Raw genomic sequence first — 20052 nt, forward strand, 5'->3', positions numbered from 1 at the left:
ACAGGGTTAAGGCATTCCAATTCAGCATTTTTAAGACACAGTGTAGGATCTGTGGGCAGACTCTCCAAGTTTACGGTAGACTTTATTCACTCACTTGACAAGTACTGACTCGAGGTCCACTGGCTATCTGAAATCCAAGATTTGGTCTAAAAGCTGTCTTGAGGTTCTGTCCCATTCTGCTAAGGAATGCTTTATGGTAAAATAGGATAAATATATGACAATATAAAAAAAAAAAGAACTTAAGGAAAAAAAGCGAAAAGAAGTCAGGTTAAAGGTAGAGGAAGAAAAACACAAAGAACTCAAAAAGAAAGTAACTTTTTCAAGAATAGAGTTTAATGTGCATTAACTATAACAATATACATTGTATGCGTTCTCAGAAACATGCTAGCAAAAAACGTGCTAGTGTCAGGAGCTAGAATTTTAAAAATAACAATCTAACTTTTTATTACATATTTGACCAAGAAGATGCTAGAAGATAGAAATGTCGGGTTTTGTGAAGTTCATTGACATGCTTTTTGCTATACATTTGGGCTTTTATCTAGAATTTCATAAACAGAAAACTTCATTAAAACTAATTCAAATTTTACAACTACTAGGAAAGAAAACTGGTAGAGGTGAACAAATCTCTCTTCTCCAGCGACTGGGTAGCAGGATTACTGAGTGGTAGGTAGTATCTTCTTGACCCCCTTAGGTTTGGTGAGGAAGCCGACCGTGAGAAGCTAACCGAATTGTCACGAGAAATGGTCTACGGGCAAGGTACTAAGATCTAGAGCCCTTGTTGCCTTGAAAGAAAACAAGGTAAATAAGTATAAAATGTTAGAATTAGAAAATGATAGTGGGTAATCAAGACGATCTTAGTTATTTCAAACAGCTTAATTTGAATAATATGGAGCATGTAATTCTATATTTGTTTTAATAGTAAAAGGTCATTTCTTCAAATTTTAATAATTTGGTTTCATATATTATTTCACATTTTGTTAAATCTTGGCAAAACTAAGAAAGGGCTCCTGACGTCTATCACTGATGTAAGTAGCACTACAAAAACCATATTCAGACTCAGAAAATTCAGGACTTAAGTGTGTTCTCTGTAAACAAATGACTGCTGATTACACTCCACAGGCACATTCAGAATACTGTGTGCTTGAAAAGTCACACCGCCTTTTATCACAGATTGTGTAATTCACATTTCTGCCAACTTTGGTCTTCAGTGAGATCAAATCATTGATATTTTCATGGACTTTTTCAACAGTCATACTACTAAGAGTCTGGAAATAATTGCTCTTCCTTCTCCAGGACCCTTTTATGTTCTTATAAATTCTTTATTTTCTTGGTGCTTCACTGTAACGGGAAATTCAGGGTGGAGCTAATCATACAAGCCACCCAAGCCCCATTCAAGAAGCTCTGCTCTGAGTTCGAGTAAGGCTGAGTTAATGAAACCTTTCAGCCACCACAGGGACCTGGGCACAGAGGACTCAGGATGGTGTAAACCAAGACTGTGCTTTACTAGTAATTTTACTTACAAAGTTTTGGCTGTGTAGGGGACAGTAGTTCATTTCTAGTGATGGTTTTAGATGTTTCTTACTTAACTCTGTTTCTTAAAGCAGTAAGAATATACTCTAATTGGTGAGAATTGTGTCTAAAAACTGGCTTAAAACTAGTTGAATTTGAAAACTAATTTTTTACGTACCTTAGTTTAAATTGGATCCTCTGAAGATGTATCTATTTCAAGGGCCGCATTTTCTTCCTAAACATGAAAGGGTTTAAAATTACGTAAGATTTTAACTTCTCTTTCTAGTTAATCAGTCTCAACCAAGGATTCTCAACCTTTCTGAAGTGCTGAACCATTAAAAGACCATGCAGTGCAGGCTCACTGTTATATATAAATTTCTATTTTTCAATTAATTTTCCATAATTATGGCCTAGGCTTGAAATTGTGGGGTAGGGAAGGGTAGGGGGCACCACCACCAGGAAATTAAAAATACAATCATTTCAAATAGCCCACCCCAGGCTAGCCAGCCCTCACCCATACCCCCAAGCAAGAAAGTTTCCCCACCTGCTTCTTCCCTTCTGCCGAGTGTCACCGTAAGTCTAAAAGGGCAGGTAGGGAATAAGGGAGCCTAGATGTTCAGTCTCAAGTGTTTGCCAAAATTACTTTTATCGCACCTTCCCTTTTACCTCCTTTTCCCTCAGTGTCACTCACCCACAAAGTGAAGGGGACAGTGACCTCTAGTTCCCTCTTTTCCGGGTAGTTGTGTTGATTTACTCAAGAGTGAGCCAGGAATTCAGGGATTTTTAAACTCTGGGATACTTCTAAATAGGCTGAGAATTCCTGGTATAACCAAGAATTATCTAGTCTTAAAACCTTTTAAGTTTAGTATTTTAGCCAGAAGAATAAAGAATTTAATTTCATTCAAACAGTATTTTCTAATGGTTAGTATTTGTAAGAAAAAAAAATCATGATTACAAATGTATTTTACTGAAGTACTACAACATGCAAATGATCCTCAAGTTGAGAATTTTAGCAAATAAATTTCTAAAATTACTTGGCTAGGCAATTAAAATTATTGACTGCTATCTAAAACTCACATAAATAAAATATCACACAAAAACAGATTTTCCCGTCAATTTTGGAAATGTTGGTTCAGTTACGAATGCTTAAATTTCCCAGAATTTGAGAGCTGACCTTACACGTTCAGCACTGTGAAAATTATATCAATTGAGAGATGTCAATAGCTTCCTTCCATTTCCAGTCTCCCCCGCAGGAGGGCTGTACTCCTATGCACCACTCCACGTGTCCAAGGTGAATGACAGGGCTTAATGTTCTGCTATGTGAACAGAACTATCTGTGGCTTACAGTGGAGGCAGAATGGTTTATAAAATATGGTAAGACTCGAAGTGACACAGAATCGAAGGGACTAGCAAGATTAAAGCACCAATTTTCTTTTCTATCATTTTCCACCCAGCTTAAAGCAGAGTTTTGTATATGTGAGGATCAGACTGAGCTATATAGTATAAATAGACACACATACACGCACACGTAGACACAAAGATTCAAAGGAATGATGGTATGACTCAACAAGCCATCTGGTTTGTCAATTTCTGTTAACAGTATGAGAAGAAAACTTTTCCACAATGCTCATATAACAAATGAAGTCGATATCCTCCCAGGATCTGGACGAGCTACTTCTTGTAGCTACAGAAATGCACGGTGGAGCGTTGTGCCGTCGGGCACGGATGCCACGGCACCATTCAGGTGCGGGGACCTAGGAGCCATGCTCTCTCCAAAGGACTACGGGGCAGCTCAGCACACGTCTGCCCCGTGAACCTGAACATCCTTCACAAACTGTACACACATACGACAAAACACACAAAGTACTCTTTTATTTGTAATCAAAATGTGAATCATCATCACTGTAGTGAATAAAAATTCATGAGTCAGAATAACATGCAATTTTTTTTATTGTTTTCTAAATCTATTTGTACACTTAATACTCTAGTATTAACTTCACAAACAGCGTAAAGAATGTACGACAATGATATCAAGCTGCATCTACTCACCGGAGAAAGAACAAAATATCACCTCTGAAATAATTACTAATTATACAATATTGTGAACTAAAGCACTGTAAATACTAAAATGTTAACATTTCAATATATAACGTCAATAACATCCTGCCTTTTTTTAATTGGTTAAAACCATTTGTTAAAGTCATGCGAAATAAACACTTTAAGGAAATGTTAGATTATACTCAAACATCAAGGCAATGAAACCCAAAACAGCAACTCTTTAGCGCAATGACTGGTCAACTAAATAATTTACTCAGTGTATAAATAAAAATCTATTAAGTGAAAACCATCACAAATGTAACACTAAATTTGGGTAATTGCACATTCTACGATCTCACCATCTACGATCTTATCTGTGACTGAGTATATACTGCCAAAATTAATTCTACATAAATAGGCTAAGTTAAAACAACAACAAAAAAATTCAATGCATGATGATAGGGTCCACTACTAGTCCATACGATACTTATATGTGATCATTCTCTTAACCCTGCTAACAATAAATGGAAAGTCTCACCAGTTTTATCTGCTTTTTACCCTTGCTTTGTTATATTTTAAAACATTTTAAAGAAGTATATCCTTTCTTGTGGTCCTCCCCTGAGGTTAGCGTGTTAGTTTTGGAATAGATGAAGTAGATAGATATACTCTACTCTGGTATAGAAGACAATAATTTAGTTTTACCTAATTAAATATTTCCTTGTCATCTGTCAAGTGACACTGACCTTTCTGATGTAATTATTGCCTTACTCTCTTGGTCCATGAATATTTATTAGAGCCTATTATTACCCATGTCTCCCTGATTCTCCAGAGAAAGAATTCACGTTTTTCCCTCTCATTGCTAGGCTAAGAAAAGTTGGGCACACCATTTAAAAGAGTCACAGAAGAGACCAGCATGGGTTCTCAAGCTGGTGGATGGTGCTTATAGCCAGGTCTGGGATTTGGAGACGAGCCCACAGGCCACTCTCCTAGCAGCTCAAAAAGGTCTTGTCACTGGGGCTCTATTTTGAGCACTGTTCATTCATCTTCTTATCAATTTTTAAAGCCCTTGTTAAACAATATGTCTATTATATACAACACTGGTTCTCAATTTATAGAGCATTTAGTCTCTAGGCTACTCCATAACCTACAAATTCTTATCTTCTACCCTCTAAGAGCAAAATTTGCTTCTGGTTCATCTAACACCATGTCTTCCTTTGAATATTTGATGAATGAATGTTGTACAAAAGGGGTGTCTAGCTTTCCATTTTCTTTGGCAAATCACACCCTTTCTATCTAATAATATTTCTGACCTATCTTTATACTTAGATCTTGTCTCAAAAAATTTTATGGGGTTGTGTGCCAATGAAAGTTCCAATAACAACGAGTTTTTAAGCTTCTAATTACAAGGACAGTGGAGGCTGACTGATCAACCACCCTTTCTTATACTTTCCTCTGTTGTATAGTGTATGTTTTTTTTACCAAAGACTTTCCCATTTGTTAATTATTTGTGAATGAAATACAAAGATGACATGCATGGATGGTTTCACTATAAACTCAGGTCAATTCTGTCATAGGGGTAGAGTAGTACTATTCTGCTTTTGCGTATTTCTCTTAAAGAATGCTCTCTCTTTCCTCTCCGAAGCCTGCACTATCAGAAGAGGCCACTGCGTGAAGCTCTGAAGAATCCTTGGAGAGCCTTGTGTAACTTGAACGCTGGCCTCGCTTATGCGTCATGCTTTTTAGGTTTTCATTCTGAATAGCAGCTGGGTTGGAACTGGAACCAGGCCTCAGAATGACTTGGGAAGTCTCCCTCATTCCTTCCATTTCATCAAAATTCTGATTGGATCTGTTAGCTGGTGCGCTGTTGTTGTTCAGAGTCACGGTACTGGGTGTTCGATTCAGATTATAGGCTTTTTGACATGCTGGCCAGTTTTCTTCAGGACTGCTGGCGATCAAGCTACATTCGGAAGGGCTTTTCTTGTCTTCAGAACAAATGGACATCCGAGCTATAACTGGATCTTGCAGACCACTCAAGCTATGTGGTATTCCCCGTTTTCCACTGTGGCTATCATCTTCAAGCTCAATGAGATTTGCCTTTTCAAGCTGGGAATCATCAGCCCCTTCATTGTGAAGAGAGTGATTGGGAGAACTTTCGCTGGATCTCACTCCTGAATCGGATGAGTCCTTTTTGTCAAGGAGGGCATCTGACAAATATTCTTTTGCTTTAATGAAGGTTCTAATCGGCTCAGCACTGTGTTCTGGAGACTTTGATACTCTCTCTACTTTCCCTTCAATTTTTTTATCTTTATCATCTTTGAGCAGTGGAGTATTATCTGATTCTTCTGTCCCAGATTCATCCTCATCACTTGGAAGTTTTTGATAGCGCAGTCCACCTCCCTTAAGCTTCAAATCTGTCTGGAAGAGGCTTGACCTTTCTGAGGACTTCTTGCCTGGGAGAAGCTTACTGCCTGACTGATCAGATTTCTCATCTTCTTCAGTAATAGGATCCAGGGGTGAGGCATCATTAGTGGAAACCCCTGATGAAGAATAATCTATAACATCTCCCCTCTTCATTAAAAATGACTTCCTCCCATCATCTTGCTTTGGTTCACTATCCTTCCCTTTCTCCGGTTCTAGATTAGAATGAATAGAGCCCCCTGATGAACTCTGACCCATGTAGTATGTGCTATGTGGAGAAGATCTGCCACTAATTGTTGTGGAACCTGCACCCCCTTCTAACTGAGACATCTGAGCAATATATTCTCTATAGGCATCTCTATACTCGGCCTGCACCTTATCAGTAAGCTTTGAAATTTCAATACTGGAATCCTGGGAATTGAGACTCGAAAGACTTGGGGTTCTGCGAGTTTGTGACTGTGAAGACAGAAAAAAATAAATTTAAAAATGCAAATAAGCAAAAAAAAAAGGCATAATAAATATCAACTTAGGAAATATATATGTACACTCAGAATTTTTAAAGTCCTCAAAATACCAAATTCTTTTAAAATAATTCTACATAAGACAGTTTAATGAAAGCTGTGAACTTACGGATAATTTTACTGTTATTAGAAAGCTTTATATAAATTTTAATAAAGTTAGTTTATTATTAATATTTAAAAGTATAATTAAAGGTTGTATTAACAAATAATCTTAGCACCTATTTTTATCACTTTAAACTTTTAGCTTTTATTTAAGGTAAAAGTCACCTTCATTGATAAAATATAAAAATTCCTCTTAGAAAAGACAAAGAAGATTAGAGTTAAGATATATCTCAAAAACAAAACAGTCAAGTTTTCAATGTACGTTAAAAAGAACCTTTCTCTGATGAGCACTGGTTATCGTATGGAAGTGCTGAGCCACTATATGGTACACCTGAAACTAATATTACACTGTATGTTAACTGACTGGAATTAAAAAAAATATTTTTAAATAGAAAAAAAAGAAGTATTCACTAAATATCTTAAAAAAAAAAAAAAGAACCTTTCTCAACTTGTACGACACAAGTTTCAATTGGGAAAATGTACTCTAAATGTCAAAAAAAATAATAATAATTTAAAAGGAATAAAGTATAGGGTGCAACAGAAAAGACAAATACAGGATCCAAATCACAGAAATGGAAGCCATGAGGCCAACAGTCAGGTCCCAGTAAACAGAGAAATTAAGTATTTTTAAAAGTTTGATTTCCAATGTGAAGTTTTAGGATTAGAATTGCTTTAGCTCTCAGAAAAGCTGGTAAGGGAGGAGTAAAGAATACAGATTAGGAAAAAGAGGAGGGAAATGGAAGAAAAAGAACCAAGGAGTCTAAGAAGGGATAAGAGTAAAGGCTGAAGCAAAGAAGCAGAAATAAGGCCAAGAGTCTTCCTCCCACAGGAAGAAAACGACCCATCTCCTTGAGAAGGTCTCCTGCAAGTGGGTTCGGACGTACGGACAGCACCATCTCCGCTCCCAAATGCAGTGTGTACACACCGCTTCGGGGACCCAGAGGTCTAAACAGCTCTCATCAGAGCATCACAGGACAATACCAGTGCTTCTCACTCTCGTTCCCACCAGTGTGTCCAGTGGGGCTTCCAGAGGTCCACGGTGTGTGAGGTCACAGGAGATTTAGTGCAGAAGCAGATACGGGGCAGTGGGGCAGGTTGCCTTCTATTGAGCCAGGCATCAAAGAGATTTGCAAAGCAATCCCATTTTCACTAAAGTTTGTCTTGTTTTGGAAGATATTGCCATTTCTCATAAAAATGTTATTTATGTTAACACATAAGTGGTTTATTTTTAAATAAATTAGTAAGTATTTCTAAAGTTTCTCAGTTTTTATTTCTAATGTAATATACAGATACAACTTACATAAACAAAAGCTCTCTGGGGTCTTCAATCATTTTTAAAAGTGCAAGGGGACTCTGAGATTACAAGACTGTTGGAGAGCTGCTGCATGGATGGGAAGGCTAGGAGTTCCCAGGTCACGGGAGGAAATACCAAGCGTGGAAAAGCAGAGAAGGAGGATTTCTTATGTAATGCTAAAAGGAATCCCAGGGAAAAGAAAGGAAGCACTGCTGCAGAAACACAGGGACAAAAGGGTCAAGTGTGAACTTATCTTCTCATAAAAGGGAATTTTTATCTCAGTCAGTACCCAATGATAAAATAGTTTCCCAACATAAAGAAAAAGGTACTTGGTAATATAAAAAGATACTGACAACAAAAAAATGTTTTTAGTACCAAGCCAAACCAAACTGCCTTAAAAATGGTAGACCTACCAGGTGCTGCTTTTCCTAAATACTGCTCCCTGTCAGCACAGTTTCTCTCTGCAGCTACTTACTGCATTTCCTCCCTGGCTTGTCTCCTCTCTTTTCTGCATCCTACTCTGTTTTTCCCTAGTTTATTTTTCTTATTCTCTCCTTACTTCTTCTCATGTGTCTCTCACTTTCTTCTTTATTCCTGATCCTCCCCAGGCTCCTGTCTGCTAAGAACATCCAAAGAAGAAAGTCACCCATATCTAATATCAGATAACAGAAATAAAATGAATATCCATGAATACTGGGTATACATACTGAAAACCAGATTATGCTGCTCAAAGGGATAATATATGGTAAATTTCCAAAATGGATGTATCTTAGCCACTGATGAATGAATTTAACAAGAAAATAGCAAGTGAAGCCTGAACTCCGCTAACCAGCCTAACCAAAGCAGCCCAGTTCCCATTGCCTCTCTGTGCCATTACCCTAGTTTATTGCTTTGACAGTTCTTGCCAATTTCCAAAAAGATCTTATTTTTTTTTCTTTGTTTTACTCACTGTCCTCTTCAGAAAAATACAGTTCCTTAAGAATAGGGAGCCCTCTGTCTTGTCCACTGAAGTATTCATTAAGTATTTTCTGAATGACTACATAAATGCACCAACATATTCTCAGTGAATTAAAATCGCCCTACTCCTCTTCAGTAATATGAAAAATGACATTTAATAAATACCTGCCAACTTAGATTACTGTGACGTGGGGCACCTTCATCTAGGCCAAGTGTATTCAGTTCTTCAAAGCTAAAGTTCAGTGTGTAGGGAGTTTGATTGGAAAGCTCGGTATGAGGCAATTCGTTGTGTGAAGAGCGACGCGCAGATTCACCATGAGGAACTGGGCCACTGTTGTTTTCACTAAGTAAACGTGGGTCTTCAGGGACCACTTGGTTTTCTGCATTTCTCATTTCTAGTACCTTAACAGAAGAAAAAAAATAACATTAATATCCACACTGAGCAATCACATTTTAGAAGCTTTAGAAAATACTTTTAAAAATAAAACATTATAGTTATTACAATGAAAATGAGAAAGCAGACTTCTTGTGAGTTTCTAATGAATTTGAAATATATCTGCTTATCTTTCATTTCAATTATACTAAAAGAAGGAATGGCAAAACCATCATATACGTATTGCACTCTAATTTGGCCATTATGTTATTATTACTTTAGTTTAAAATTTAACTGGAGAACAAAACAGAATGCAACTGTAGTGTGTCAAAGAGAACCAGAGCTGGACAGTGGCTAATGTGGTGAAAGCAGATTCTAATCAGAAACTACTGCAATGGGCGAAAAGAGACCTCAGGATAGAATTGGCTTCAATCCAAAAAGCAGCATGGACGAGAAGGCATTTATAGCAAGCAGTGGGGTGGGGGTCAGTGGGTAGAAAATTGCTAAGAGGAAACATCAAGGTTAAGGGGGAATTCTGACTGAACCAACTTGACAGGATTCTCGCTGAAGGCAGGCCAGAGTGATCAGATATCATCTGGGGGGTTGGTGGGGAATGAGGAGTTTGATCACGGACGAAGGATGATCAGATAGTGAGGGTGGAGGTTGTTCCTAAACTGTCTTAACATGATGATCCTTGCTAAAACTGGGCGATGCAGGCCTGACAAGGATAGACACCAAGGTCGAGGCCTAGAGGCTTAGGGAGCCTGACTAGAGGCAGTTCAAAGAGAAAGCCTTCGTCAATGAAAGCATGGAGAATCAGCAGGTCACCTCTTCCCCAAATCTCCAAGTGAAATGCCCAAAGGAAAGGTTACCACGTGCTGCTATGTATGTTCTGCATAACATAATAGACAAGGGTCGTACTTAGGTGTAAAATGCATTTGTTACATGTTTTTTAAAAATACAGAAAAACAGCAGTTTGGACCAGTAATGATTAGCACTTGCCTCATACAATATTATACATAATTCTATAAACATAAAATATCTTACTGTGCTTCTAAAAAGATGCCAGTCCCCAAAATTCATACTCATCTCTTTCTTCAGTTCATCAATGTTACATTGAGCTAACACACGGCCATTTATGTTTGCCTGAATAAAAATAAATGCAAGTATAAAGACAAACAAAACAGGAGATATCTGAATTATTAGTGATTAAAAAGTACATTTATATTTAGTACTAAGAAAGTCATTACTGACTAGAAAATATTGACCTAAACAAGTTTACTATCCTACGTAATAATATCGTAAGCATGCTGACTTTGAACAACATCAGCCACTCCGTATTTTTCCAAGTGTCATAAGCACAAAAGTAAAACAAATCACTCTTCAGGGACCAACCAAAGAGGTAACCCTCCCAACTATTTCCAAAGCTACCTACACACTGCCATGAACAATAAACAAAACCATTAGTTTTTCTCCTCTGATCTTGTAAAATATGAACAGGAACGAAGCTCCCAGGAGGGGACAAAGATGTCTGTCCTTGTAAGTATGTCAGTCACAGACAAAGTTCTAAATGAAGTAAACTCTGACAAGCTTGTTTATCAGTTATATTAGATAACTTTAGCCAAAGAATGTCCACCCACTAATTTCCCAATTTATTAAATTCACCAAAAATGACTGTATCACTATTGGGTCTCTGTAATTCTAATTTCTGCCAAAGAGGAACAGATGGAATTTTCTTTATTAATAATAGGTGGCTTGCTGATTTTACAAAATACACAACCTGGCTTTATTAACTGTGGCAAAATGATGGAATACTTCTGTTTAAAACTGATGGAATGTTCAGTCTCCAAGTTAATTCTGACGACATGAATGTACAGAGCAGTCCTGGGACAGAGGTCCTGCTGCAGAAATGCAAGGCAGTTCGCCACACTTAAGAGACCAGGCGCTAGGATGGGCCTCGGAAGCCAGGGCTGCCGGCAGAGCTGAGTGGGAAGAAGATGCTGTCATAATGGAAACAAAACTGCCAAGGATTCAAGTTGGAGGCCTCACCCTCTCCTGACACTACCCAAGCTGCCTGGAGGAGTCAGGTTTGCACCTCAGAAAGGCAGTGCTTGATGCTTTTGCAAACAGGGATTAGCACTAGCCAGAGCTGTAAGGAAACTGACGTAAACGCAGTTTATGTTTCCTAAATGTAGACTGAGATTAGTAAAATGGTATCTATACATGCTCGTAATTCTTTACAAAACTTTTTAGATGCCATTCTTTAAAGTATGCAAACATTAGAGGCTTGTTATTAATGTTTACTTTACTATAGTTCCCTGCTAGAAAAAACATAAAAAGCGTATTTAGTGGAAATATCTACTATAACAGGGATGCAGCCTTGCATAACATGGGAAGCCTTCCCTCAATCCCAGGCATTACTGTCCAACTTCGTGGTAGCTACTAGAAGGGCAAGAACAGGACCCAGGAAGAAATAAACTTCCTCAAACGTGTTAACCAAACCTATGAGGTTCATCAAATGGGACACACTCATAAGTCCTATTAAGACACAAAAGTAACAGTCTGGGAAAAATGAAGTGTGGTTTACTCTGATAATTATTAAGTCACAAATAAGTAATATAATCAAAGAAAATAACATATAAAAAGGCTTCAAATGTTCAATGCTGCATACTGGAGACATGAATTATTATTACTCTAACTGTGACGCTCCATAGAGCTTTGTATTTCTCATCAAGGCATTTCTACTTACATTAGGTCATTTAAAAAATAACATTGTAATACAGCTTTCTTTTATCCATTTATAAACTAAGAAATAATAGGGCAATTTTAGGATACAAAATAATAAGAATCATGTTTCCATTTGGAGCTTTCCTATTTCAACAGAGCATCCATCTTTGAGAAGCTAAAAACGGAGTGTTCATTGTCCACGGAGCCCCATCTCCCACACCCTCAGTCCTGCTTCCAGTCGGCAGGTAAATTTGTACATCACCTTTTTGATGGTTGCACAATACTGAGGCAGCATACTCTGGTCCAGCCCTTCTATTTGTTTCAGTTTCTCACATACTGCATCCACATTCATTGAATTCAGTGATATCATTGCTCCTGAGGCTGAGCCTGACCCCTAGATGAGCCATGGAAAAATACACGTATGAATAGCTTTTAATGCCAGATGTACACAGCACATGACAGAGAAACATTCACAGAGTTGCACTGTGAAGTACTCTGATTAATAACAAATTTTCAAACTAAAGCTAAAAACAGTAAATGTGTGTAGTATGGGAAATGCCATTAGGGAATAGATTTAGCTACTGTTTTACTTTAAGGAGTAGCTTGTATTATAGCAAATAAAGCCTGATCACAACCACTTTTCTAAGAAGATGGAACATTCCATGAATCAAGCATAGGCTAACTTCTCAAATGTTTGCAGCCTGACTGCGGAAGAGTAGGGTGCAGCCCTTAAGGAGGAGTTTAAAAAAAAAGCAACAAAGAGGGAAAATTACTGATGCCTATATTATAAAAATATAAAATGTAAAAATAAAAATAAATCTTTGAAATAATTTTTTAAATGCCTAAACAGCTTTAAATGTCTCTACATACTACCTTAATAATATGACAGCTAAAGTTTTCAGATCTTGATCATATTTTATATCCAAGGAATTTAAAATTTCCCTTTAAGAATCTATACAATAAGCATATAAAATACAAAACAACAATATTACTTCTTAACACATATAAAAGTAAATATAATCCATTAAAATTTGGTCTCATTTAAAAGAAAAATCGCAATAATAAATAATCTAGTATTTATTTAGAAGAAAAACGTTTTCTGAATGTGGTGACATACTAAAGAAGTATTTGCCCTGTGGTCCATTATACATGGATCGCCTCAATTACAGATGTGGACACTGAGGTCTAAAGAGGTTAAGTTTTGGCTTTAAAGTCACAGAATAAATAGCTGGTTAGTAGATGTGGGCCAGAACCCTAACTTATCAGGTCTTAACAACTTCCTACTTTCCCTTTTGAAAAGTTTAAAGAAACTATAACCATAATGGAGAGAAGACAAACGAACTAGCATAGCAGATAAAGACAACGTTCCAAATGATCTGCCCTGTTTACCATTCAATCTAATCTTAAAATAAATAATATTTATCCTATCCTCAAGGATGTGTAAATTTTTATTTTCTATCTTCTACCATTATCAGGACAAAAGTACACTATAACACAGCCAAAACGGCCTAGTAGCCAGTTGTTAAACTTTATTTGTAATGTGAAAGCATAAATGATACTGTCTTTATGAACTGATAAGTAAATATATACACAAATAGTATATACACAGCATACATCTATATTACATATAAATACAGCTAGGGAATGAGACCATATTGAACAGGGAGTTGGAGTATTAATTTTATGACAGGGAGTCTCAGCAAGTTAGCAAGTATGAGACAGGCCCATAAAAGTTTTAAAATTAATGACTTGGAATATCCTGCACCAAACATGTTTATTCATAGTTTGTTTTTAATTAAATATAAATTTTAAATATGCCATATGTTATATGGTCCGAGGTACAATGCTTCAAAAATACTAACAGCAAAACACCAGTATTTCCATAGTTTAGTTTTCATATCTCTACACATAGTTCGATTTTCTGCCTGAATGAGTATAGCCAATATTCAAAATATAATTCCCCAGTATCTACAATGGAAATTTCAAATCCTTTGTATGAATTTTTAATAACCATACTTGTTTTATCTTCCTTTCCTTTTAAACAGCTTTATTGAGTTATAATTCACATACCCTACAATTCTCCCTTTTAAAGCGTATGATTCAATGGTTTTAGTATATTTGCATAGTTGTAAAACCATCACCACAATTCATTTTAGGGACATTTTCACGTCCCTAAAATGAAATGCCTGTATCCATTAGTGGTCATTTTCCATCCCTCCAACATCCATGCCCAGCCCCTGTCAGCTAGGAATCTTTCTGTCTCTAGATTGGCCTATTCTGGACATTTTATATAAATGGAGCCATACAACATGTGACCTTTTGTGTCTGGCTTCCTTCACTTAGAATAATGTCAAGGTTCACCCATGTGATAGTATGTACTAGCACTTCATTTTTTTTTATTGCTGAATAATATTTATCTTTTAAATGATCTTTAATACTGTCTTCTAAATATTCTTATTCCTCAACCTGTCTCTTCTCTCTGGATACATTTCTACTTTAGATATTCTTGGTTCAAAAATAACAAATGAACAGTTTGATCACCAAAATAAATAATTATCATACTGGATTATAACTTATTCTATATAGAATGAGTCTATACTGATATAAAGAAATGACTGAATAAGTGAAAATAAATAATTGAATAAACGATTGAGGAATAAAAGACAGCTTTTCCTTATAGAGTTGGATTAATAAATGTGGAAAGAAACAGAAAATTACCATTAAGAAAACATTACAGTAATAGAGGTTGCACATAAGATAACATCAATGTGTACTAAAATTAATGGGCAAAAGTATAAGCAGAAACAGGTTATCTGCAGAGTGTCAAAGTATCTCTCCCAAGATATTTATTCATTACAAAGGAAAAAATAAAACCTCACAAGTGTTGAAATCTGGCAGACGCCACCTTAAGCAAGTGATTCAGGTTGGCACTACCAGCGGTCAGACTGCAGCCCAGCACCGACCCTCTAACAGGATGCGCTGAGAAGGGCACTGCATCACTCCTAGGGGTCTCTTACCAGGCATATATAACCTCCAGAAGACAAACCCAAGCAGAGGAACAATCTGCAAAACACCTGACCAGTATTCTTAAAAGTGGTAATTAAGGTCATGAAAGACAAGGAAGGACCAAGGAATTGTCACAGACCAGAGAACTCTAAGAAATAATTAGCAACAAACACAACTGAATTAGATCTTGGATCAGAAAAATGACATTAGTGAAAAAACTGGTGAAATTCAAGTAAAGTCTACAGTTAGTCAAGAGAATTGTACCACTTTAATGGAACTGGAGAGTATTATGCTGAGCGAAATAAGTCAAACAGAGAAAGACATGTATCATATGACCTCACTGATATGAGGAATTCTTAATCTCAGGAAACAAACTGAGGGTTGCTGGAGTGGGGGGTGGGGTGGGAGGGATGGGGTGACTGGGTGATGGACACTGGGGAGGGTATGTGTTCTGGTAAGCGCTGTGAATTGTGCAAGACTGTTGAATCTCAGATCTGTACCTCTGAAACAAATAATGCAATATATGTTAAGAAAGAAAAAAAGAAGAAGAAGAATGTAGCAGGAGGGGAAGAATGAAGGGGGGGAAATCGGAGGGGGAGAAGAACCATGAGAGACGATGGACTCTGAAAAACAAACTGAGGGTTCTAGAGGGGAGGGGGGTGGGAGGATGGGTTAGCCTGGTGATGGGTACTGAGGAGGGCACGTTCTGCATGGAGCACTGGGTGTTATGCACAAACAATGAATCATGGAACACTATATCTAAAACTAATGATGTAATGTATGGGGATTAACATAACAATAAAAAATTTAAAAAAAAAGAGAATTGTACCACTTTAATTTCTGCTCTTGAACAATAAATATACTACAGTTAGGAAAGATGTTAACATTAAAGGAATACTATTTTTGTACCTTTTCTTTAAGTCTAAAATTATTTTAAAGTAAAAAGGTTTTTTTCTTAATCCCCCAAAAACTTTATTTCTGACTGTGCTTTTAAAAAGGAAAAGTATAATAGACATGGAACAAATTAACTCTGCCAGCTTAGGGGGAAATGTAAACTTTTAGAGTATCTTATTTCCACAGGGAATCTGGAAACTCAGCAACAGAGACCTGCTGATAGATACTACTCTTGTCCTTTGAAAGAGAAAGCTCCATATGATTTTACTTTTATGAGTCTTTAAAACTTGCACTTTATCAATTATTTTAAAACTTAATTTCTCAAAAAAAACCCACAATTTATCATTGGGGATTAGGTAGAAAATATATATTCCCTGAATGACTTTTAGAAGCTTTATAAGACAGACACACGCATGAACAGAAGATCCCTGTAATTCCATCAAACCTATAGTCTGACTCTTGATTAGATTTAAGTAGGGCTTTATCAAGATAGAGTAAATTATCAATAAGTTAAAATATTTTACAATATGCCTCTATGAGTAGAAGAAATGGTAATTATCTGCCAGGTCGTTGCTAAAGTAATCACATATAATACAATTATTTTGAAACCAAATCAATCTTAGTAACCAAAATAATGATTTTTGGATGGAAATCTCATCAAAGGAAGGAGAAAGAGTACAAAAGTTATAAGGAAAAAGCATACTTAATAATTCAACAGGTAAATTAATAGAAAACTAATCATGTTACTTTGACAATACAAAGGATGGTAATACTTTCAAGTTTATCATGCATTCTTACTTGAAATACACCTGCTGTAAGTCTAGAACAGATCATTTCAGCAAATATCACAATTTATTTTTTAAAAATTTCTAATGTGGATATTTGAATAAAGAAGATGTTAGTTTGTTTAAACTGTTAAGTATAAACTTCAAAATGCACACAAATCAGAATTTCTTCAGGAAAAAGCAAAGATAACAAAACAGACTAGAATTACCTTGATGTAACTGTATTGTTTTATATTCTAAGTAGATTAAAACTACACTCTGAAACATTATCATTTTGGTAAATTTATTAAATAAGCTTAGAATTGATTAGCCAGAATGAGTGCCATGCAAAGGCTGAAAGCAGCTATTAAAATAAACCCAAGGCACTGAAATAAGCACAGATTTATCAACAGCCCAGCGTGAAAGTGCCAAAGATTGCCTCTAATAATCTAATAAGAAAAGTGAGTAAGATTTCACTGAAAATTTCTGTACCTGTCTTTGTTTGTTAAACCCAGAGTCACACGGCTTTAAAGAAGGAATAAAACAGAATGAAGGACACGAGCTTAAGTAAAACATCAAACAGGCACATAAAATAAACATAGGCAGCACGCCTGTCATTCCTCAGACTTTCCGTAACTTTAAACACACCACCCTCTGCAGCAGCACAAAGCAAGGAACGCTCACATGCGCACACGCGCACACACACACAGTAGTTTAATGGCATTAACATGGGCTTGGTAACTTTACAATTGTACTCTCAAAATTCATAGTCTTCCCATTAAACGAATGACTCATAGGCCATACATTCAACAAGAAAACTGGGTAAATAAAACTTGCTCTGAAAAGTCAGTATTCCTACCACATACCAACGTAAAATTGATATTTAAATATTCTGATTTTAAAACACTACAACTAAAGTTAACCAATTTAATAATAAGACTTAAGCACTTGGAATTCACATGATCACTTCATAAAATGAAATATTATCTAGCCACACTATACTTAATGCTCAGAAATACACTTTTCAAACTCGGGTTTTGTTTCATTGGGCATTTGGCACATGACAGATGCACTAAAACACCATTTGAAAAGAAAGGCCTTAACAGCCTTACAGCTTTATGCTGTAATGGCGAAAAATATCTGCATACCATGATTAACATAATTATTTTAGTGATGTAGATTTTTAAAAATTAATTAAGAATTATCTCCCATTCAAAGCAGATGCCGCTGCTGTTACTTACTTTTCTGTACCCATTAGGTTGGTGGCAAAAAATGTTAAGTAGTTAAAATAATCTACAGATGACTGACAATATTGATTCAAAGTTAATTTCCAACATTGTTTTAATAAAGGACAGGGCTTTGCTAGCCTAATGTCAGATGTTCTCCTTCTGACCTACTCAATATCTGCAATACCTAACGGAAACCTTTCTTTCTAATTTACATACCAGCCTTATAAATAGGATTTTCAGAAAGTTACTATGTATCTATCTATATATCTGTGAAGACTTGAAAAAAACATCAAAAAGGAGTCCTAATGAAATTACAGTTTAAGATACCCAAAACACAAAAGAAAGCTATTGTTAACCTAGTTGGAAAATATAACTTATTCTTCAAATTACATGAGAAATAATAATGAGGTCAAAGTTGACAGATGAGGCTTAACCTACATTTTAAGGGCAATCTTAAAAAAACAAAAGTATTAAAAACTGCAATAAATGTGATTTTTTATTTTTTTAACTTCTAATTGTACTCTAGTATCTCAGTGATCTCATTACTGCAGTATATTTCTATGGAAATCTATCAATTCTGTGGCAGTTTATTAATTGCTTAGGGAAAAACATTTTCTTGAGTTTAAGTCTGGCACAAAGACTTTCAAGCCCAAAGTGAATACAATTTTTCACTATATTATTAAAGTAAAAATAAGTGAATACTGTTCCATACTGAGAGAGAATAATAAAAACGTACTTCTAATATACTTTAGAAAGTGTGAACGACCCTGAGAAAAGCCACTGCGAGGTGGCAGCGAGTACCTGTCCGGATCCTACACTCTAAACAAAACCTAAAACAAGCCCATTCCTTACCCAAGGCATCTTTAACTTTCTCGTCCAATTCTGCTCCAGAACAATGAGAGACAGCTTGATTTGGACATACATTTGTTCAAAAACAGGTTAAAAGTTCTAAGCCAGTGGTGGAAATAAAAATTATCTACAGCTGAGCCCCATCTTTTTTTTACTTTTTACTCACTTAGTTACTCTGCCAATTGGATCCAGTTTAATGAAAACCAAGACCTTCATTTTTAATACCTTTATTAGTTCAGTAATTTTCATTGCTCTCTAACAGCACACTGGAATTAAGGATACTGTCATTAACACTGTCTTTGCACTTCTGAAGTTCTTCACAATGACACTGGGTATTAATTCTTTTCATGCCTTTTTTTTTAATTAATTTTAATTTTAATTTTTTTTAAAGATTTTATTTATTTAATTGCCAGACAGAGAGCACAAGCAGGGGGAGCAGCAGGCAGAGGGAGAAGCAGACGCCCCGCTGAGCAGGGAGCCTGATGTGGGGCTCGATCCCAGGACCCTGAGATCATGACCTGAGCCGAAGGCAGACGCTTATCTGACTGAGCCACCCAGGCATCCCAATTTTTCATGCCTTTTCAAAGTGGTATGTAAGTGATCTAAATACAGCTGCCTAAAGGTATCAAGTAAACCCTGAGGCACAGAAGCCTGAGAAAGAATGATTTCGGAGCCTGGATAATTCCCTTGGCAGCCTTTGAACCCCCAAGCTCGATGTGGGCAGGAGTTTCATCAGTTTTGTTCACTGCGATATCCTACTAGGATGGTGCCTGGTAGACACTCAGTAAATTTGTTCAGCCAGTGAGTGATCACACAGGCACCTGTAGAACTCAGTGCTAAATAATTTAAGAAAGGATAAGAAGGAAAGAAATGCTGTATCGTTCCTGCTTTTGAAGGACTGCTTTTCAGTGAAAAACAGTTTCCACCATGAGCAGCAGACCTTAAATAAAAACTGACTCCAGGGCGCCTGGGTGGCTCAGTTGGTTAAGCGACTGCCTTCAGCTCAGGTCGTGATCCTGGAGTCCCGGGATCGAGTCCCACATCGGGCTCCCTGCTCAGCAGGGGGTCTGCTTCTCCCTCTGACCCTCTTCCCTCTCGTGCTCTCTGTCTCTCATTCTCTCTCAAATAAATAAATAAAAAATCTTTAAAAAAAAAAAAAACTGACTCCAGTACTCCTAAGAGCAACTCTGAAAGACCATAACAAAACGCCGCTGACGCGCCCTGGCCTGAGACAAGTCTTCCCCATTGAGTCCTCCCCTTCATGGTCACAGAATACTCGGATGCCACTACTTCTAGTGGGACCTGGACTGAAAGAAAGCACAGGCACCAAGTAAATTCCTTGGAAAGCTGTCAAAATTTTAAAGTATTTGGA

General features: G+C 36.7%; 1 protein-coding gene across 12 annotated transcripts in view; it reads right to left on the minus strand.

Annotated features, from left to right (window-relative positions):
• Nucleotides 1-311: 311 nt before the first annotated feature.
• The window catches only part of KIDINS220 (kinase D interacting substrate 220), a 103706-nt gene continuing 83965 nt past the window's right edge, over nt 312-20052 (minus strand). For 5 of the 12 annotated variants that reach the window (XM_032430178.1, XM_032430177.1, XM_032430189.1 and 2 more), the window contains 4 exons: nt 12201-12332; nt 10259-10357; nt 9004-9240; nt 3442-6420 (listed from right to left, as the gene is read on the minus strand). In XM_032430178.1, coding sequence (XP_032286069.1) covers nt 5158-6420; nt 9004-9240; nt 10259-10357; nt 12201-12332 — 1731 coding nt within the window. In that variant the 3' untranslated portion in view covers nt 3442-5157. Of the gene's footprint in view, nt 783-1687; nt 1745-3441; nt 6421-9003; nt 9241-10258; nt 10358-12200; nt 12333-16773; nt 17128-20052 lie in introns of those variants that run through there. The other 7 variants (XM_032430184.1, XM_032430183.1, XM_032430186.1 and 4 more) reach the window with 4 other exon arrangements.

The sequence above is a fragment of the Phoca vitulina genome, unplaced genomic scaffold (assembly GCF_004348235.1).
Source record: "Phoca vitulina isolate PV1807 unplaced genomic scaffold, GSC_HSeal_1.0 scaffold42, whole genome shotgun sequence".
In the NCBI taxonomy this organism is placed as follows: domain Eukaryota; kingdom Metazoa; phylum Chordata; class Mammalia; order Carnivora; family Phocidae; genus Phoca; species Phoca vitulina.